General features: G+C 31.3%; 2 protein-coding genes across 5 annotated transcripts in view; both read left to right on the forward strand.

The window, feature by feature from the left end:
• LOC127734819 (T-complex protein 1 subunit gamma-like) overlaps nucleotides 1–24081 on the forward strand; it is a 273760-nt gene that overhangs the window by 178089 nt on the left and 71590 nt on the right. The gene's annotated exons all lie outside the window — the stretch shown is intronic.
• Nucleotides 15207–24030, forward strand: LOC127734817 (uncharacterized). Its single transcript, XM_052244842.1, has 2 exons — nucleotides 15207–15278; nucleotides 20462–24030. The coding sequence occupies exons 1-2, from the start codon at nucleotides 15272–15274 to the stop codon at nucleotides 22390–22392; spliced, it is 1938 nt and encodes a 645-aa protein (XP_052100802.1). The 5' UTR covers nucleotides 15207–15271; the 3' UTR covers nucleotides 22393–24030.

A 24081-nucleotide genomic window follows, 5' to 3' on the forward strand; every position in this document is an offset into this window, starting at 1 on the left:
AGGTTTATTTGTTTTCTAAATTTGATGATTAGGACCAATATCAGATTTCGGATGTTTAATTTGATGATTTGCCAAACGAAGAATTATAATTTGCCACTGCTGGTGGAACCAACGTTCTCCAAAAGGCAAATAAGTGACGCCATGAACTACTAGGAGTCCTTCGATTAACAAGTTTTTCTTCGAATTATAAACGTCACATGAATCGTCAATCGTTAGGCGTTTCCGTTGTATGTATTCGCTGAGTTTATTGGTATCTTATCTTTAACTAGGTTCAATATTCTCAAAGTATTTTTATTTGAACATCTGTATAAGTATTTAAGCTCAATAGCAGTTCATCAATTCAAATAAATTCAGTGGTAAACTTTTACCATAGTTAATTATTTGGCTCAACTAAAGTTGTCAAATCCGTAAACATACATTTAATTGTGGTTAGGTTTCCACTTACTAGCACAAGTGGCATTGTATCTTCATTTGAATACTTTTTGAGTACTTCAAATACACATATATAAAACCTGTTTAGTTGCACAGTTGACAAGACACATCTTTCGCAATTAAAACTATTTAGGTTTGATAGTAATGTTATTATTTCTAATTAGTAATTAAAGCAAATTGACCAACAATACAGTATATAAAAACTATATACAACTGCAGCAAAAAATAACAACATTGAGGGGGAGACAAGTGACTTAATTAATTCTTACATTACCAGCATATTGTATGATCACAACACCAATAAACTGACTTATATCATAAGCAATTTAAGCGGCATTTTAATGATGTTGTTACAGTAAAACTACTGACCTAGATCATTTAAAAAATTATCGAAACTTAACTTTAAAATCTGTAACAGAAAAACAATAAAAATCAGTAGTTGGAAACAATTTTCAATTATGATATACATTTACATTAGAAGTTATATAAGACATAGAGCTACGTTAATTTTTTTCAAATTCTTATAAATAATACAAAATTAATAAAAATCATATAAACCGATTATTTTTTTTTTATCTTTTAATAACCATATACCGGTACTTTTATTAACATTTATCGTATTTATAAATTTACTTCTATGTCTGATATATGCAAAGATCAAGTATCGAAATAGTTCCAATCGAAATATTGAAATGTCATATAAAAACCTGGAAAAATTAACAGTAAAGCCTGGTTTTTCAATCAGAGTTAAACGTTTTTCCCATTCTTGATTGCTATAAGAAATATAAAACATTATTTACTTTATTACCAAAATGTATATTGGTTCTTTATGTAATTAATATTTTTACTGTTTTTTAGCTGACAAATTATACAAGACTGCTTGTCAAGTATTTACCCTGATTTCCCGGTTAAATAACAACCGATTATTCAAAAAAGGAAAACAACACGTTAATAATTTCATGCGTCCGAATGCGCTTTTTTGGATTTACCTTCATCAGGAACGCTATATATATATCTTTATTCTCATAAAGCCAATGCATTGCATCGGTACAGAGATAAACGTTCAAAGCCGAATATTTGAAAAACGAAGATGTATAAGAACCGAAACATGTGAAATAAATCCGATAATAGTGTTCCTCTGATGTCATACAACAATGGGCGTTGTCGACGACATTGTCAAATTGTTGTTGTATCAAAACCAATTCAGAATGCTTACACAAAATATTATTTTCTCGTATTTTCTTCTTTTCTTGCATTAAAGGTCAATGTTCAATGTAATAAAAAGAATAGCTAGTCCAAGAATTCAAATATAAAAAATATTATTCAACTCATGATCGAACAACGCTGGTAGTGAATTAATGTGTTGCTCAATCACTCGTTGAGTATATTTTCTATGTTGTATTTCTTTAACTAGTTATTCTATGATGCGTCTACGTAGGAAACGATTTATATTTTTCATTTTTAGAAATATGAAGTTAATAAATGTTTAAGTTAAAAGAGAAGAAAAAAAGAAAAAAGAAATGTAAAATCTAAGCCTTTAGCATTAAACTACTTCATTGAAATGAGTATAAGACCGTTTTGGTCATTCATTTAAAGCACCATTTGTTTGTATCAAGTTCTTATATGTTTTAGCTGAACATGCTACATTATATTCCTGAACCTTTTTAATATAATAAAAGACCTAAAGAGAACATCCAAACCTAGTAACAGGTTGGGGACTATACTGAGCAGGACTCAGCTAGTGTAACCGACGAACACAATCTTAGTCAAACTATAAATAGAACAACTTGTGATTTAAGGTTGGAAGTTATAACTCCTGTCAGATATTTATCTGAGATCAATATTCCAAAAATATAACACATGTGAATGTCATTATATAACCTCTTCTGACGGCGTTTATGAAGGCTGAAAAGCTCATTTCCTCGATGAGTTCGATATGAACAGCTCTCGTCACTCAGCATGCGACTAAAATTGCCAAACAGTTTGAGTTAGCGTATTATCCGCCACGGGTTTTACGTGAAACGATAGTCCATGGTCCAAAGGCCTCTATTCCAACGTTAGTTTTGAAGGAGTTCGTATTACTCTTTGTTTAGTTTTCTATGTTGTGTTTTGTAAACTTCTGCTCGTCTTGTGTTTGTTTTTCGTGTTTTTTCATTGTGTTGTTAGTTTGTGAGCTTAAATCCATTTCGTATCTTGAGCCTTTTTTTCCAAAACCAGTTCCTGTACCACCCGACGATTTTTTTTTACCAGAGATCATGCTTTCTCTTATCTATCGTGAGTCATTTACGTGATATTGGACAGAGAACAGAAGCCATTGTTTTTCATAATAAGATCACATTAACCACATTAGTTGAATTGGTGAAACTTATAAGCCTGGTTACTACTTTGATTATTTTAAAATAACTCCAATCAAATGATACTTTCAGTTTTAATACCTAGTTCCTCAAATGGTAAAACGAAGAAATCAGTACCCACTGGAGACTGCAGTCACACCACAAGCTGACTTCTTGTAAGTGATGCCCTTTAATATATTTATTATTATTCATAATTCAACTAGCTCTTTGGGCATCACATAATATATATTGGCGTATCTATACACTCTTGTGCTGAAGATGAATATTGAAGATGAATATTGTATTCGTTTGTAAATACATTGCATGCTTACATCATTATTTATTTTTCACATTAATTAATTATTTATAATATCACGTATTAGTGATGAGTACATTAGTACATCAGTTAAGATGCAGATATAAATTCTTACGTCCTTACGTATCGATTATGATTTATACGATTATGATCTATGATTTGATATGGTTATTGGTTATGAGCATATATGATTGTTGATTCACTTACTTTATTAATTTCACAATTATGAGCTAATATGGTTGTTGGTTTACTAACTTTGCTTACGTCATGATTATGATGTATACGATACACAATGATTTAATAGTATTGTTGTTTCACTGACTCTGTTTACGTCACGATTACGATCTGATATGTTTGTTAATTCATTTACTTTGCTTATGTCTTACTTTTTACGTCACGGTCATGATCTGGTATGGTTGTTTGTTCACTTACTGGCCCCAGTGAGTTTGAATCTCCATTCAATTATTGTGCTTGAATGTTTATACACCTACCAATACGTTCAGATATGATTATGTGTGTTCAGTATATTAAAATATAGTAAAAGATTACTTTCATTTTTGTGCGTTGTCGAAATAATGTAGCAAAATCTATTTTTAACTAATTATAAACAAATGTTCAATATAATCTTTCGTATAGAGAAGATGATGAAAAGCTCGTTAAATTTGAAAGAAAGGGTATTTTGTACAAAATTATATATTCAAGGGGCGTAATCCGGGATGTATCTGACGTAGTGTCTTTATTCCCTTGGCGTAAACGATGATTTAATTAGTGTTAGTACACACTGATTCTAAATTGAATACAATATATCTGATATACATGATATGCACTCATAATACTCCTTTCAAACGTTGCAATGTAGTGTTTTCATGTTCAAATTGCATATTATTTGCATTTTTTAAATCTGTTTATTTTAACAACACTGATATCTCGATTTAACAAGTAACATTCTTGTTTTATTTGATTATATTCTTTTGATCGATTGTGACTTTATAAGAAAATAATCCGATTGCTTTATAGGGAGAAAATCTTTATTCAATTCAATAAAATTCATGGTATAGTAACATATTTTAATATAGACTTGACATCGCTGTTTGAAATATTGCTGTAAAGCGAGGACCTGTCTTTGGTTTGCATTCTTAAGATTATGTCATGTCGCGTAATTAATATTGCAATTGATTCCTTATTTTGACAATAATTCTTAAAATGTATGTTGTAAGTATAAATAGTTGACAAAAGAGAAAGAGAGCCTCGGTTGTCGAGCGATCTAAGTAGTTAAGTTACTGAATCTTTAACCTGTCTACACTGAAATTTGGAGTTGGAGCCCAACACGTGGCAGGTGCGTTTGATTCCTCTCTTAATTAACTAGGAGTGCCAATTTTCATGTAGAAGGTCGTGGTTCTCTCAGAGCACTCTGGTTTCCTTTGCCAATAAAACAATAGAGCCGAAAGTGCCATTAAACACTAAAATCCACAACTCATTTAAAATACGGAAGATACATAAGGGATGATCAAAACTCATAAGTCGAAAAGTGACCGACGAAATCATGGCAAAAAACGGAAAAAAGACGGAAGGCCTAACAAAGGCTACAAAACACTGCATAAAAACTAGACTGAGCAACACAAACCCCACTAAAAACCTAGGTTATCTCAGGTTACTGTAGAGTACAATAATTTTTGAGCTTCAGATGTTAAAAGGAATACATCTGACAATGATTTTAAGAATCAGTTGCAAAAATCTCTACTTTACTGTTTCAATATCCCTACTGTTATACTGATGTGTGTATACTTACCAAATTGAAGATTCTATAAAAAAAAACTGTAAATCAGAGTGACAGAAGATATTAAATGAATATTCACTTATAAAAACGAACTTATAATACCATGGCAAAAAGACGAAAAAAGACCAACAGATAAACCACGTTCGTAAAACACAACATAACGAACTAATGGTTGATCAACAGTAATCCCACCAAAAATAAACGGGGATGATCTCAGGTGCTCTGGAAGGGTAATCAGATCCTGTTCTACACGAACCACCCGTCGTGTTGCTCTTGTAAGTACAAATCCGTTGATAAGTCTCATTCAGTAGGTCACATTCGCGGTAAAAAGGTCGGGATTTGGGAACGACAATCGGAACATATCCGTCGTCATCTATTAAACAGATACACCATAATGGTCAACCAACTTGTGATGATGTCCTTACGGTTCGTGCATTTATATCTTACATATATGTGCACGTAAAATATGGTCTAAATGACAATGAGAAGTTTTGTATTTCCATGTGTATTTTAAACGTGTATGTTGAATATGTTTTTTAATTAAATAAACACACCGTATATTGGAATTTTTCTGCATGTTTTTATTTTCAGTTATGTAGCTCTAAAATTTTAACCCACGTCAATTTCTGTACATATTCTGAGATGTCTCACGGTTCAACTGTTCCAAACATTATACTGTAAATATACGATTTCTACACAAGAATGTGCATCTTAAAGTTAAATAAAATTAAATGTTTCAGGTTTTGTGCTAATCGACTGATAACAAGTGTGTCATCCTGGTTAGCCTACATGTAATTGCAGGTTAATAAATAAACATAAGGTGTTTTTATTTTTAAACCATTATAGTTTATTTTTTTAATTATATTCATGTTGTATTTACCCGTAAAATTTTCATGAAGGATACTGAATTCTATTATTAAATTATGGGATTATGCAAAATTGTGTTTAACAAAATATGAGCTATTTTGTGGACATGTCTCCTACATTTACCAGGAAAATGTTTTTTTTTAATGTAACAAACATATTTAACAAAAAATACAGGCATATTCATTAATATTTTGAAGAAAAAAATTTTAAATTCTTGGTTTTATTCTGAAAAAAGAGTACAATAATGAAACATAAGATTAAAACATTCTAAAATAAGTGCTAGTAAAAATTACTTAATTCATTTTTCAATTTTTGTAAATACTTCTTTTTGAAATTTTGATATATAATAAATCAATAAATTCTAACAAGCCAAAACAAGCTTAACAATTGACATAATGTGAATTTGAAAATATTCTATGCATTATGATAACTTGGGAAATTAGTAGAGTTAGCCTGGAAACAAAATGTCCATGTTCTTCCGACACTTAATTATGACCCCTTGTTTGTCTGTTTGTCCGACATTTTAAATTTTTTTTCTTGAATATCATGCTTTTTCAATTTTTGTGTTTGTTCATTTAAATGAATATTTGAGATTATGCAGTGATATTTTTCTAAAATTCAAGAAGATACCTTAGATTATGCAATTGAGAACACAAAATTTTACAAAAACCGCCACTTTTTAATGTCAATGTCCATCCGACACAGATTTCAGAATATTTCAAAGCTTTGAATCCAAATAGAACTTGACACTCAGGGACACAAAAAGTCCCATTTCGTCTGACATATTTTAATTTTTTCTTCATTTTCAGTTCTTTGCACACTTTATGAAAACCAATTTTGACTTCTGACACTTCGAGGAAAAACCCCATTTTTTAGAATTGAAAACAATACTAACAATAATATTTCTACCATATCTATTTACATATTGGTTTATTTATTCCGTCTTTGAAATCATTGTTTTATTTTGCTGCATAGGTTTTATAAATTGTGTTGCAATAAAAGAAAACTTTATCATACATTGATGTATTTGTATAATTATCACTGAGAAACGTTTATGATGAATTATTAATACACTTTTATAAATGAATGCCATTATTCTGTTATTAGTTTATGTTAAATAAATCCATTGAATTGACATTAAAGTATTATAAAACAAAATATTAATTTATTTATCATTCATTTATTCACACAAATAAAAATGAAACTACACAATGACAAATACCCAATATACAGAAATCACAGGTAAACTATATCTATAAAGTAGGAACAAACTATACAATTGTAAGCTCATTAAACCTTTTGTCTCTTGTATTTACTTAACTAATAGATAATTGGTAGAATTGAATGTAGGCAAACAAGGAGTTAGCAATTACAATAATGTGCTTATTTAATTAGTCTCTGTTTCCATAAGAATGAAATTGACGAATCATATACCTTTTGACAAAACAGAAATCAGTAACTTGTTCATAACTGTCAAAAACTGCTAATATTAAACAAGATTATTGTTATTTAATTTCAAATTAAAGATCATTGGTAGGTATTATACCTCAATGCGATGTTTAGGAATTGTTATGTTAATAGCACGAAATGTTTTTAATAGATTTATGCAGGAATAGTAAGAAACTTATTAAGGTTATTCGAAGCTCGGGTTAAATTCAGAAAGGTTCGTTTTGAATCAGTTTTTGCTATGTCAGAACCATTACTCTATTTAAACGAAGACGATTTGTTAGGTCAACACTAAGACCGTACAGTGAGTCTCAGCCCCCGTCCGTGATGATAACACAACTAATACCAACCCCGTCAATATTAAGTTGACACTTTCAGTCTGTTTGAAAAATACTTGGACCATAAGCTGGTTGACCTTAAATCCGATCTTTTATTAGAAGATGATTCTTTGTCTAGGAAATTCCGCGAAGACGCTAATATAAGCCGAAACCATGGCGCTTTGAACTATTAAAAAGAAAAAGATCCGCCCCATCCATACTTTACACTGCTCCTGCTCCTGTCGTACAGCCTACTCATGCTGCTTATACTGCCCCAGCTCTTCATGATAATGGTAGCCCTTTCGTCAGAGCACCGGACGGCCTGGTCACTGAAGAACATAATGCTCCCTCATTTTTTTGCCTAATTGTAGAATTTTTAGTACATGGTGTAGTTTGACTAATTAGAACATAACTCTCCTTATTAATTACACACACTTCTACTTCTTTCTTAGATTTATCTGCAGTCCTGGACAATTGTAAATGTTTTTTTTTTTGTTTACATTATTTAATTTGTTATGTTATATAATTATCTATGACGTTAGATCCCAATTTTTGTCAATTTAACAAATTATGTATGTTTGGGTTGCTCACACTAATTTGAGACGTTTTATTATTTTTTTTATTTTCCAGACATTCGGTTTCGTGCGCTGACGATGGTTATTCCAGAAATAAGTACGGAAATCTGTACCGTGTACCATGTATTTATAATTTAATTTTGGATGTAACACGTATTTTGATTGGCTGAAATTTTTTTTTTCTATCAGCTCATAGACATAATTTTGTCATCTGACCGTGACGTCATCAACGTTTTTTCATGATTTACTCCTTAAAATTAGAATTAGATTATAAGAATGACTGAAATATTTCTTCCGTCTATTCGAAATAACCTTAAACATGTGGTGCACACTTTTAAAAAACCCGCTACGCGAGTTTGTCAGAGAGCACCACATTTTTGATGTTATTTCTTCATAGACAGAACACATATTACAGTCATTCCTTAAATAATGCAATTGAGTTTACACAATTTCAATTATAACATGGTAAGTCTGGTTATTAATATAGTTGAGAACTTCATCAGCTGACATAAGGTCTTAATACTAGTTTTTTACATCAAAACGGAGACATAATTAACCATTGGAGACTTCAGTCACACCATCACAGACTTCTTCACAAGTTGGTGGTATTGTAACTCACGTGAAGGCTGATAAGGTGAATCCATCTAAATTTACATCATCGATGATCCTATGCATGAACACCTTCGGGCATTTAAGATTACTCTATGGCGTCACCATATTACGATTATTCTACCTATTTTTCACCTATGTTTTATCCATTTGAGCAGCTTCGAGTCAGTATTGAACCATTGGCAACGGCATTCAAAATTCCTCATATCTTAACTCATAAAACACAATGTGCACTAGCTTATCCGGAATATAAAATCTTTACTAAAAATATCTATACTTTGCAGCAATACACAACATCTTCATTAGATTAAGCATCATATTTCTTATCTTGCGTCATGATAATGATCTGATATGGTTGGTTGGTTCACTTAATGGTCCCAATGGTTTTCAATATCCTTTCAGTAAACATGATTTAGTTTAGATGACGTTAAGTTATGATCATATAGCTTCATTACATTTAACAGGTCGGGAACACTACCTTATATGGATATGCATAAATTTGCATAATAATGTCCTCGCAAATATAATTGTTAATTTACGTATGACGCAATTTTGTTTTATCTGGGTTCTTGACCAATCCACTAAATGAGTAACAATGCATGATGGACTACTACGTGTTTACGATCAACCGAGAACACGTGTTATTACTGGAATACAACACATTTTTTCATGCATTGCGGGATAAACATTTTGCTTAGTTTTCATCTTTTGTATCTACATTTATAGTCCGTGATATAAAGTATTCGTTTCATGCTCAGATTAACGAATAGTTGTTTCTATGCGAAGAAACGAGTGTTTGAATTACCTAAAATATAGCCATTGATATTATTGATTAAACGAAGATTTCAAATATTCGTCCACAACAGCACCGAAACAACGGTGAAAAACACAATTACTCATAAAATGAACTTTCATTCAGATAGTTAAAAAAATAAGGGAACCTGGAATTTTTTAATTTTGAGTGGGTTCGTAAAAAAGGGGAGGACTTAGAATATGTCAAATATCTGTTGGGGTCACTAAAATGTTCCAGTTTTCCTCATAATTGATGTTATGATCTTTTACCTACTTTTATGATTAAAAAAGTAATTTACATCGAGGAAGGGTATGTATTTATTACTTTAATTGTCTCTAAGAAACAAAAACAAACACCTTTCAGAAAGATTCTTTTTCCATTATCTTGAAAAGAGATATTTAAAACAGAATTATGTGTAATATTTATATATTTATATTTGAAAGGTACAGTTCATGTATAAAACCTATTTCAGCTGTCATAAATCACCGAAACTGTTCAAGACATTTCTTAATTCTTTTCTGATAATGTTAACAAAATCTATAAGTCTTATAATTGATTTTCTGGCATATTTCAGTTTTTGGAATATTTTCTATCTTAAACTGTTCCCTTTGTTGTGAAGGAAATGAAGCAATATTAAAAAAAAAAAATGAAAACAAAACATTTTAAGTTTCATGCGTCTGAAGCGCTTTTCTGGATTAACCTTCATCAGGAACACTCATTCCCAAATATTTAAAAGCCAAGGATGTATAAGAACCGAAACAGTTGAAGAGCTTTATGACCAATCTTCAATCATTAAAAAAAACTGTAGTTTTGTTTTTTTTCGTCTTTGCAAAGTTTATTTTCTTTTATTGTAGATATTGGAATTTTTGATATTTTTAACGGACTCGGATATTTGCCGATCTTAATAAAATCATTTATGATGCTATCAATGTTTTTGTTCGACAAGGACGTGAACTTTGATATGTTTTGTGAAAATTGCAACGTTGGATCTAAACCTATTATATTTCATTTATGGGATACAATTATTTTATTTTTCTTAATTCTGCTCGAAACGGATCCCTTTTGGATTTAAATTCCTGTATTTGTCTCGGTTGCTTCATATATTCCATTCTTCCAAATAAGGAGTTAAAGAAAACGGAAAATCCCTTATCAAATAGCAAAATCAATAGCTCAAACACATCAAACGAATGGAAAACAACTGTCATATTCCTAACTTAGTATTGGCATTTCCTTATGTAGAAAATGTGGATTAGAGGGCTCAAATGATTTTTATACTGGACAGTGGTCACTTCATTGTAAATTTCAGTTTCACGTGAAATTAATGCACAGGAACAATGCATAACAATGGACAAAAACTGTGTAACTACTTTTACAAGGCGAAAAAAGAATGTCGAATCGTGTAACAAGTAAACAATTTTATTTTACTGTGACTTGACTGTAAGTGTTGCTCTCCACCTATTGCAATTTATTCAAAATTCTGACCAAATTGCAATTTGTTTTATAAAAATCAAACTGTTCAACTGGTCAGAAATTTGGACAAACTGCTGTAGAAAACCAGAGTCAAGTCGTGAAAGTGCAAGGTGATAATTTAAAGCATACTTAAATTCTATAAGACTTTAATTCCACTTCAATGATGTTATGAAAAATCATTCTAACAATTTTTATACAAATTTGATTGTAATTATCATGCTAAAAGTGATAGGTAGTAATTTTGAATTGCTATAAAAATGTCCAAACTAAGCTTTCATACAATTTTTCTTTCGAAAAGTCTTCTATATTCATAAGAATCAGACATCATTTGAATTAAAACATCTTATATTTAGTAAAATATATGTGAAATTACAATTCGTTGTTAATAAGTTTCCATGGGAGATAACCTAAAATCATTATTCTTTTAAATAAAGAAAACTTTTCGAAAGAAAAATAGATTATCTCCCATGGAAACTTCCTAACAACGTATTGTACATAATGGTGTTTGTCTTTATTAGATACAGAAATAATTTCATTGTCAGTCAAATATTTGAGACATACTTATTTACTTTTCATGGTTGGTATTAGGTTGTCATGAGAAATTTGGAAGTCTAGTATCATAAATGATTTATTTTCGGTTGAACAGAGTAAATTAAGAAAAAAAGTAGTTTTTCATGTTCAAACTGCATCATTTGCATCTTTTTCCTTATATTTATTTCAGCAACAATGCTATCTCATTTGAACGAGTAACATTCGTAATCTTTTTTTTTTTACAAATCATTTCTAAATGAAATAAATATGAAAATATTTCTTTTTTTTATCATATCCTTTTGATCGATTGTTATTCAATAAGAAAAAAATCCGATTGCTTTTTAGAGGAAAAAAGTAAAAATTCGATAAAATTCACAGTTTAGTAACATATTTAGATCGCTGTTTGATTTTTGACTGTAAAGCGAGGACTTAAGATTATGTGCTGTCGCTTGATATGACAATTGATTCTTATGTTGACAATCATTCTTAACATTTATCTTCTAAACAAACGTAAGTTGACAAAAGAGACAAAGGGGCCTCGGTTGTCGAGTGGTTTAGGCAGTTTAGTTACTGAATCATTAGCCTGTCAACACTGATATTTTGAGTTCGAGGCCAACATGTGTCAGGTGTGTTTGGCTGCACTCTTAATTGGCTAGGAGTGCCAATTTCCCTCCGAAAGGTCGATGATTCTCTCCGAGCACTCGCGTTTCATTCGCCAATAAAAAATGGCCGCCACGAAATAGCAAATACTGATGATAGTGGTAATAAACACCAAAAATCATCAAAAATAGGAAGAAGATACATAAGGGAGGATAAAAACTCATAAATTGAAAAGATGACGAAATCATGACAAAAAACGAAAGAAAACGACAAAAGGACAACGAAAGTTTACAAAACACAGCATAAAGGCTAAAAACTGAGTAACACAAACACCACTTAAAACCGGGGTTCTCTCGGGTGACTGTAGAGTACAATAACTTTTGAGCTTCATATGTTTTAAAAGGAATACTTGTTGGTTTGAAAGTGATGTTAAGAATCAAAAAACAATCTCAACTTTACCTTTTCATGACCGATATTGTTATAATGATGTGTGTATACTTACTTAAAAAAAAAAACGATTCTGCGAAAAAGATGAGCTAGAGAGGCATAAGATATCAAAGGAATATTCAATCATAAATAAAAAAAACTAACTGACAATGCCACCGCAAAAAAACGAAAAATGACCCAAAGACAAGCTACGTTCATAAAACACAAAATAGAAAACTAAAGGTTGAGCAATACGAATCCCACAGAAAACAACGGGAATGATCTCAAGTGTTTCGGAAGGTAAAGCAGAATCTGTTCTATATGAATCAACCGTTGTGTTGCTCGTGTAAGTACAAACCTGTTAATAAGTTTAATACGGTTGGTCACATTCAAGGAAACGAGGTCGGGATTTTTTTACTTGATATATTAGTCTCCACGACATGTATCATTGATTGAAAAGAAACTGCACAAGGCTACAAAGTAATAATCTGAGGTTTTAAGTGCGGTTGGAGGTTTCAATCTATTTCCTGTGTATGTCTTTTAACTATCAATGATTATCTTATACTCGCAGATACTGAAAAAAAAAAAAAATTCAAAGCATACTGCAACTAAAAACTAAATCATGTTTCAAAGAATAACATATTAATCAATACACATCCAACGGATTTAGTGTAACAGTCTGAGAAAAAAAAATGACCTTGGGCAATGCAAAAATATAAACTTCAACAGGATGTAGGACCGTAAGTGTATATAAAAATATAGAAATACATTTTCAGTTATGATTTAATTTATTAATATCAAAATCAATGTTCGTACCGATAAAAACAATATTCAAAGATCGTATTATAGTGTTAAATATATGAACTTTTCGAATACGTTTTTAATGTGTATATTTCACTTTTCGTCTTGTACTGATGAAAGCTTGATTGACTTTTTGATGTCTTCTTTTTTTTCGAATCATAAAAAAGTTGTTGATTCTCCCTTTCAAATAAAATATACTATCGTCTGGTTCATTTTTTTGTAAGATCATGCTTTTATCATAGTTCATTATTCAATTGCAAGAAATTAAATCAAGGATTCATAAACAAGTTCTTAACTCTTCTTGAATTAAAAAAAATAAAAATCAAATTATCAATCTAATACCAACAATTATTAGATGTGCAATTTGTTTACCCTAAGCTTTCAGAAAGTTGGTCTAACGAATTGGTCAAATTTATCTTTTGAAATTGTAACAAAGCATATCGATTTACACAAAATGCACAGAAACAAACGAAAAAACTATAATGTTTTAATGTTGAAGTGTCCAATCAAGTATTAATCTTTCATAATGAATTGGTAAACATCGGTACATCATTCTATAATTTCAAATTGCCTGGTTAAGAAAATGTATGTTATTAATTATCATAAATATCAATACACAAGTATTCTCAGGCTGGTATTTGACAATGTTTGAGGTATTGTTTGAGATGGATACTGTTTAAGGTTGCATAGATTTAAATTGTCAAGTTACGTATTTTTAAAATAACAGCAATTTTTTTTTCAATTTTTACATTGTTCATAGAATAACTCATTAAAATGATTTTTTGCACTGAAGTCAAAATTTGTTTAAAATGTAGCTTACGGAATTTGCTAATCTCTTTCAGTTTTAGATGTTAACCGCCAATAGTTTCGACCAAAAGAAAATTCTTCTAGAGTTGGCCAGTCAAATTTACGACGGTTCGTAAAATTGTGAAAATTAAAAGGGAACAAAAAACGCCCCCCCCCCCCCCCCCCCAAAAAAAAATGCATATTTTGATGGTACCAAGACTATTTCATTATTCATTTTTCCTGCCCGCCTGTAAGTGGCTGTGGTATTCAGTGTTACCAAATATCCGTCCTTCCGTCAAATTGAAATTTAACAGTTTGTCGCTGTCTTCGTTATTTTGACAGCATACAGCATATAAAACGTTTTAAAAATTGTAATTTTCCAGACAATTTTCGTTTAACACTAAGATATTAGGCTGCCTATAGTTTATTAGTTCATAGTGGTAAGTAATGAAGTTTGCCTTTTGGTTCCGATTTACCTACATTGCATTGAATGACGGATTGAGTGATTTTGTCATTCCAATTAGGTGACATATTGAATTTTGTCATCATATATCAATTGGATGTGAATATAAGAGTTGTGGGGTATTCGTCAATGAGACACAAACCAAAACTACATAAAATAAAACAAGACATACAAAGGTCAACATTTGTTATTCTTCCTGACACTGAATGGGAGCTTTCAGATGTAGGGCAATAGACTTCCCATTATTACAACAGTTTCAAAGCCGTAGAGAATGGCTGATGGATTAAACTTCTCAGCCTCTTTCACTGCAAAGGACGATACTGCTTAACAAGAGTTAAGATGCATTTTGTTTTAAAAGTTATCGCTTCGTTGTTGTTGTTTAGCCTATCAGTAGCTCAATGTTTATCTGCTTTGAAAGTAGACTACACATGTATTTCAAAAACTTAACGTAGTTATCAGTGGAATCTATGCAGGAGTGCACACAATATCATTTTGATAAACATGTATAACTTAATCACAAAATAACTACCGATTTACTGTATTCATTGTATTGCAATTGTTAAATGTACACATGGAAGGTTTACTAATGCACCCAATGAATATGTTTAATAGATAAATTTAGTTTTGGTTATCGATTTCACATATACTGGCATTTAATGGCGAGAATAGTTATAAATGCATGTACAATTTTAATTGAATAGTATCAAGGTATATCAACAAAGATTAAAAATGGCAGGTAATTATTTGCTTTTAAGAGACATTATAATCTTTTTTTCTGGATTATAACATCATTACACCTAAGCATTAACTTTTTATGCATGCAAGTACTCAGTCTTTAGTTTTATATGTAATTTTGTGTATACTATTGTTCATCTTTTCGTCGTATTTCGTGTTCGTTTTGTCATGTTATTGTCAGGTTTATTTTTTTTTTCGTTTATGAACTGTGATTGTCCCTTTGGTATCTTACGACTCTTTTCAGTTTCATGATATTTTTTTTAATAGTTTTATGAAGTTAATATATATATATATATATATATATATATTGCAATAGAATAATAATTTAAATGGTTATGGAAATGTTTTAAAAAGTAAATTGGACCTTTGTATTGTCAATTGTAGTTTAAACAATTACATCATCAAGTAAACTAACATTTTTACTAATTTAATGAGCGATATGCTTTCAGAAATAACATTTACTAAAGAAAAAAAGCTTAAAAGAAAAACACATTTGAAATATTTGAGAGCATTACAGCCATATGCGCATTTTGATAAAATATTTTTATACTTCAATCTAGAATTCCTTCTTCATGCTCGACTGATCCGAATGCCAATGTTGGCAATTGTCATTACTTGGCCTCCGTTTTCCTTCATCCGTTGTCGTCGATCGTTAACTATTATACAAATCATTTCCCCTGAAACTACTTGATCACCACAAACAAAACAATGTGTCTGAAGACACCGTCCGTCAACCAAAATGGCCAGCACCGCTTAAAATAGGACAACGGGGTTATGCAAGTATCGTCTAATATGTTGAGAACTATTATAGATGGAGAAAATGTGTCAACGCAAAAAATGTTTAGAATGCAATGAAAATATATAAATAAACATTCTGTATATTTTGACAAAAATTATCTCATTAAAGGAATTTTTTAGTTTTGTCTTGGAAGCTGTTATAATAGATAGAAAGAAATTTCAAATTGTGGAAATGAGCAGCAAAACAAGATCTTCAAATAAGTCAAATAGTATATATTGTCAATTAGGAGTTATTTCTCTGAAATGACGATTTGTATATATTTTTTCAGCCTTAAATGATCAGCCAAACTATATCTACTAATGACTCGACACCTTATAACACTTATTACCTTTCTACCCTTTTAAAACTGCGAACAGCAAAATAAAATCTACGAATAAGTAAAATGACTTTGATTATTTGTAATTATTGTTTCTAGTTGACCAATTTTATTGTTTTACCTGAAATCTTGAAAACTGTTGTGGATACGTTGAAATGCTAAACAACAAACATGTTCAGCACCACGAGATCTTCTTGATTGAATTTGTCAATAGATTCCTCACATGAGTTGTTTACACTATATTACAATTTAGGTCATATTTCATGTTAACCTAATATATTGAGGCTATTTTATAGACACAAATTCTGTCCAACAAAAATTATCAACAAGACAAGATTTTTACCGCATAGTTCCAATTTAGCACAAACATTTCTATTGTATTGTACAATTTTATGCAATATTGCCTGATCAGCAATCTCGGGCATCTAAAATACATTTCTCGTTGAATAAAACACTCTGATTTTTTTTATGTCCAAAGAAGCCAAACCTTTTAAAATCCATTTTACATTGACATGGCCTTTATTTTCATGAGCATTCAACGCAAACAATCATTCTTATGACACAAAATGGCAGTTGACATATACGATGGTATTTCTATTTTTAGTATATTTTGTATTTTCAGTGATATAGATTAAATGTTATCTATAACACTGTATAAGTTAGATATGATTACAAATTATTTGTTACATTAATCGGACTTTCAGTGCAACGTTTCAACTAGTTTCATCCTACTAAGGTTTCCTGTTAGGAAGACTTAGTAGTATTGGGAATCATACAATTTTGAATAGTGTAATGAGGCATTCATTGGTATATTAAAAGTACCGTTAAGAGCAACTTATATAAACAAAATATGCTTCATTTTGCAATTATAAATTATACCTTACATAGTGTAATGAATTTTTTAAATTTTTTTTTAATGTTAAACATATGATCCATGACTTTAATCAACGGAATGGACAAAACAAACACAAAATTTGAAGGAAGAAATTATCTAAAAAAAAAGGCTTTTTCATATGCGCAAAACCTTTAGAAAAGTGATAACTCCTTGCAATGTGCCCTTCTATCAAAGTATACAACTTGTAGTAAATTGCTTATGTAATGCTAATTTCCAACTCTCTTAAAATTGATGTCCTCTGTAATTTTACCACATGTAATCGGTATTTAAGACGTATATTATCGAAGTCAAGCCACGGCAATAATTTTTGAAGTAAAAAAAAAAATGTCAGATGAACATTTCATAATCATTTAAGGCTTCTTTTAACATTTATATGAATACTCAATTCAATATTGGTGATTTCGAATGTGTTCAAAGTTTTGATTTTTCTACCCTATATACCACTTTGCCTCATAATCTCATTAAGAAAAAAATCACACATCTACTTAAATGGTCATTTAAAAGTCAGAATGCGAATATATTTGTTCAAACTCTTTTAGGTCATTTTTTAGTAACAACAAACAAAAGAACTATGTCAATTGGACCTGCTTTGATACTATAACTGCACTTGAATTTTTACTAGAAAACATTTTTGTTCGCTATGGAGATTCCGTATATCGTCAAGTTATCGGAATTCCAATGGGGACTAACTGTGCACCACTTATTGCGGACCTGTTTCTGTATTGTTATGATTTACAATGACTAAAATAAGCAAAGACCCATCGAAACAACATCTGATACAAAATGTTTTAGATATTTGGATGATAGTTTGGTCTCAATAATGACGACTTCAGTATGTACACTAAAGAGATTTATCCTTCTGAACTGACTTTAAATAAAGCTAATACCAACATGAACACTGCCCTTTCCTGGATCTTGATATCTATATCTTTAACGGGGAGCTTAATACCAAAATTTACGATAAAATAGATGCTTTTTCATTTCCTATTGTTAACTATCCATTTTAGATGGTGACGTTCCAATGTCACCATCTTATGGTGTTTATATATCTAAACTTGTTCGATTCGCTCGTTTTTGTAACACCGTATTTGATTTTAACGAAAGAAATCTCTGTATTACTGAAAAATTATTGCACCAGGGTTTTCGATATCACAAACTAGTCAAAACATTTACTAAATTTTATCATCGATACAAGGACATCATTCGTAAATATAAATCAACACGTAGACATTTTATACGTTCAGGTATTTCACATCCAATCTTTTATGGTTATATTCTATACAAAGCAAAAAATATGTCGTCATTCACCTCAAAAGCTAACCAAACCTTTAAACAGACTTATTCAGAAGGGACATAGTTACGATACTGTTGTCAGGTCATTAAAGATGGCATATTTTGGACTCATAGGGTCTTTGCATCGGAAATAAACACATTTATTCTAAAACCAGTTGTTGGCATGATACGAATTATGTTCTTCTCATATATTTTATGATGGTATTATACTAAACCCCTAACGGGAGGGATTGTGCTTGATTTTCATATGATGAAGACATAATCTTTCAATCTGTTAAATTGAGGTCTGGAGCTGGCATGTCAGTAACTGCTAGTCGTCCTTTGTTAATTTATGTATCATTGTCATTTTGCTTACTTTCTTCTGTTACCTATTCTGACATCGGACTCGGACTTCTTTTAATCTGAGTTTTACTGTGCGTATTTCTGTGTGTTTGTATATTCTACATTGGCTAGAGTTATAGGGGAGTGTTGAGATATCACAAAACATGTTTAACCCCGTTGCATTTTTACGCCTGTCCCAAGTCAGGAGCCTCTGGCCTTTGTTAGTCTTGTATGTTTTTTTAAATTTTGTTCATTTATATGTTTCGGAGTTTAGTGTGACGACCATTTTTACTGCACTAGTACACATTTTTGTTTAGGGGCCAGCTGAAGCCCGCCTCCGGATGCGGGATTTACTCGCTGTGTTGAAGAACCATTGGTGGCCTTGGGCTGTTTTCTGCTCTTTGGTCGGGTTGTTGTCTCTTTGACACATTCCCCATTTCCATTCTCAATTTTATTATCAATGTACTCATGATTCAATTCGTTAAATGTTTCAACAAAATGCATATTGTTAGCCCTATACGAATATTTGTGTCAAAACATTGTGGGATCAAAAAAGTATGTAAGAATAATAAAAATGATGAATACCACTAGGGGCAATTTAACAAGCAACACGTACATTATATCTAACAATCATCAGTGTAGCCTTTGGAAAGGGCCTTGATTTACGTTACCGTGACACAAATATCGTGAAAGTATACAAACATACCGGTGTTGCCGAGGGACAAAAAAATTGTGTTTTACCTCAATAAATTATATTTACGAATGGAATTTGAATCAATTCACCCAAACTACAAAAAGTTATGTTTTATTTTATTCTAAAGATATCATATTGTTTAAACTTTGTTGAGAGATTTGTTGTTGCAATAAAAAAAAATAACATAATTCATGGGTCTTGTGTTACGAATGAGCAGGGAGATTTCGTACGTGCATACGCCTTGTATAGTAAATTATGAATATCTGCGGCAGAAAGCCTATTTACAAGACCAAAGAACTTATGGCTTAGTTATAATGGGCTGTATAAGAGGGAGAATTTTGCACTAACAAACTAGTTTAACCCCGCCACATTCTGTATGTGCCTGTCCCAAGTCAGGAGCCTGTAATTCAGTGGTTGTCGTTTGGTGCTGTATGTTATATACACAAACTAGGCCGTTAGTTTTCTCGTTTGAATTGTTATACATTTGTCATTTCGGGGACTTTAATAGCTGATTATGCGGTATGGGTTTTGCTCATTGTTAAGGGCCGTACGGTGACCTATAGTTGTAAATTCTATGTCATTTGGTCTCAGTTGTCTCATTGGCAATCATACCACATCTTTTTATTTTATATTTATCGGTAATTTGTACATTTTTCCTTTTGTCTTACTGCCTAATTTTTTTCAAAATGCAGCAGCTAGATAAATTTACGATATTTGATTGATATTTCAGATATATCTTATTAATTCTCAGCAATCATGCTACTTACAAGAGTAAATAATTTTCAGATGAGCAATGTGTAATCTACAGAGTGTCTAATTTAATTTTATGAGTATTTGTTCTTTATCATGTTTTAATTTTATTACAGATATCACCACTAAATGCATATCGTTAGCTCTGTACCAATATATGTGTCAAAATATTGTGGGATCAGAAGATTATGTAAGGACAATAAGAATGCTGATAACTGTTCGGGACAATTTAATTACCAACGATTCAAACGTCGTTATTACCGGTGGAAGTTTTGGAGAGGGTCTTGATCTACGCCGAGGAGACATAGATATTGTACAAGCGCACAAATGTATCGATGTTTCTGAAGAAAGAAAATTCGCTTTTGACTTTCATAAAACATATTTGAAAATGGAAACTGAAACAATACATGCAGGCTATACTATGTTACATCTTATATTTTCTCAAAATAGCAACGAATTTCAACTCTGTAAGGAGTTAAATGGGAAGTATTACTTTTCAAACGCATTATTTAAGCAAAAGTTTTTAGACAGTAAAAACAGGGTTAACATTATTCACGGACCTTGTCTTTCGACTGAACAGGGAGACTACGACTTTGCACACGCATTGCATAGTGAATTTTGGATATCTGCTGCAGAAAACTGGATAACAAGATCGACAAACTTATGGCCTAGTTATGTGGTCAAGCAGAGTATTGTAAAACATGGTGTATTGTTTGTACCAGTAGGTTATAATGGATCACCAAGGGAAGAACTTCAATGGAGGATATCCTTCAATGTGGGCGAGAAACTATTAATTTATACCTTTACACATACACAACTGCTGTGCTATTGTCTGATGAAAATTCTTCTGAAAGACGTAATAAATGAACACATGGACGTAGAATATCATGAATTACTCTGCTCTTATATCCTTAAAACTGTTGTTTTCTGGATCTCTGAGGAAATGCAACCATCCATATGGAAACCTACAAATCTGATACCTTGTTTTATGGGATGTTTTAAAAGATTGATTTATTATGTTGAATTTTCAGTTTGTCCGCATTACTTTATACCACAAAACGATTTATTTGAGAATAGGGTCAAAGGGCGTGCACGTGAGGTTTTGTTAAATGCACTACGTTCATTTTATAGACATGGATGGCGATGTTTCAAATTTTCAAAAAATATATTTTGTTTGCAAGTCCGAAGATTTTACACTGAACCTTGTATCAAATATTTAGAAAGAATAAAATTAAATTTTTCTGAATTAATTCGAACAGACGCTGCCTTGCTCAACTCATATAATCACTTACAAAAAGCTTTTACAGGAATGCATCCGTTGCTTTCATATAAAAATCCGAAAATAGTGTATCTTAATATATACAGCCTGTCAATGATATGTTCACAAAAAGCTCAAACGATACGATTGACTGGGGCGTATGGCAACAAAAACTGCTACTTGAAATATAAAGCCTGCCAGTATAATTTGATGCAGAATATTTACCATGATGCAGCATCTGGTTGGCTTTTGATAGCCTCATTTTTCTATAAGCGAAAGCAATACAATAAAGCAATGTATATCATATCGAACTGTGTGATCTTCAAGCTATATCCAAATTCAGAAATGATACACACATTTATTCAATTGTGCGCTGTAAAATCATTCCAAAAGAGATTATTAACGCTTTTGAAAATAGAGCGTTGTGATTTCGTGCGGTTTAAATCAAAGTCAACGCTTTTACCTCAGGAACTACAATTGGAAATAAAAGACATATCACATCATTTTCCAGCAACTATGTACACTCATTTTCTCCGTTTTCTTTGCCATTATCATTTGACCAATCGTCTAGAATGTCGTGATTCTCTAAGAGATCTTCAAAGAACTATAACGAAATCAGACCGTATAATAACTCCGACGGCAAAAGCTGTATCGTACATTTGCCTTGGAAAAGCATTTCAGCTTCATGGAGATAAAGATTCAGCTACGAATGCCTTTCATCAGGCGTATGAATTTGAATCGTTTGGTGTAAAGAAAATTGCCCAAAAAAGACTCTCGCTGATAAAGTGATATTAACATTAATCTGATAAAGAACATTATCGTGGTATGTTAAGAATTGTACTTCGTGTCAACACACGATTGAAAGTTCAATATCTGATTACAGAAAAGCACATATTGTTGTAACGTTTTTGACACTTGTTCAAATTTAAGGACTGGAAAAATCTTAATTGTCCACAAATATTTCCACGTTAATAAGACAATTATCAAATGCAGACAATTTAGGGCTTCGCATATTGCATGGACTATTGTCTATTGTTGAAGACTGTGTTGTGTTGTTCCAAGATTAAGATCTACAAATTAATCTAATGACCGAAATTGACTCTTTATTTAAGGTATTGATTTTAAATGATGATTTAAACAAATTTTTAGTGTTTTTGCTTATTATGTAGAAAACTGTTATAGATAGATAGACAGACACTTAACGTAGCAAAAATGATCAGCATGACAAGATCTACAAATATGTCAGCATGGCTGAAATCGTCAGTCGACTCCTTGTTGGAGTGCTTGCTCTTTAATGACGATTTTTACCATTTTTCGGCGTTTTTGCCTGTTATCTTGAAAACTGTAAAAGATAGATACACACATTTTAAATAACAAAAATGATCAGCAAGACAAGATCTACAAGTAAGTCAATTTTTTCCTCAATCGTTAGTAGACTCTATAGGAGTGATTGCCTTTAACTGAATATTTTTTACCCTTTTTTGTGTGTTTTGGGCAAATACTTAAGAAGATAGAGAGAAAATATAAATAGAAAAATGATCAGCAATACAAGATCAACAAAAAAGAGATTTTTGTCATGAATTCTATTCTAGTCTAAAATGTTGGAGAGTTTTCATTGTTGAGGATGCACATAGACCTAGATGATGAGCGACCCAGGCTCTTTAGAGCCTTCAGTTGACAGGATTTATGGGAAGTTGACCATATTATTAGGATTGTGATAATAACATCTCGTGCAAGGAACTCCCGTTTTACAGAACGCTCTCAAATCATTTAGTTGCTAGAATTCTCAGTTTTGAATTCTAGTTAAACTGTTTTCAGACATGAGCATCCTGTAACATATATATTCTTAAAATCATCATATTTTTCGAATTAACAAAACAGATGACATTCCTGTTTTATGATGACGTAGTTTTGGGCAGATAACTCCAGACCGACAAAATTTTACGACTCACAGGGTAAGTTCCGGATAGTTACTTGTGACACCAAACTTCGTAGAGTGATCGTTTCCGTTCCGGAACTATTTTCCTTTACTCCATCAATTGGTGCTAGAATTTTGCTTCAGGGCAGGACAAAATATAAAATGTAACTGGGACTTATATACATGAATATTTAGATATTGGTTCCAGCTCTTTTTTATTATCCAGAATTGGTATCATGTTCAAAATAGAAACTATAAAGGGCCCATTAAGAGTATATAAATGAGGTTCTTAATGGGGTTAACAGAATAAAGAATAATGGACCAAAAACATAAAGTTATAGGGGAACATTTTTATTATTATATGACTATAAATTTACTGGATAATAATGGGTAAAAATAAAATGAAGAACAAAAAATGTTCTTGAAAAAAATAGGAATACAGAAATGAAAATGCTCCCATCCAGACCATTGTAAATTAATACATAGAATAAAAGCAAAATCCATAACAACTTTAGTACATTTGTGTTGTATTTGTTTTCACAATGAAGTATACCATATAT

This window comes from Mytilus californianus, unplaced genomic scaffold, assembly GCF_021869535.1.
Source record: "Mytilus californianus isolate M0D057914Y unplaced genomic scaffold, xbMytCali1.0.p SCAF_3, whole genome shotgun sequence".
Lineage (NCBI taxonomy): Eukaryota > Metazoa > Mollusca > Bivalvia > Mytilida > Mytilidae > Mytilus > Mytilus californianus.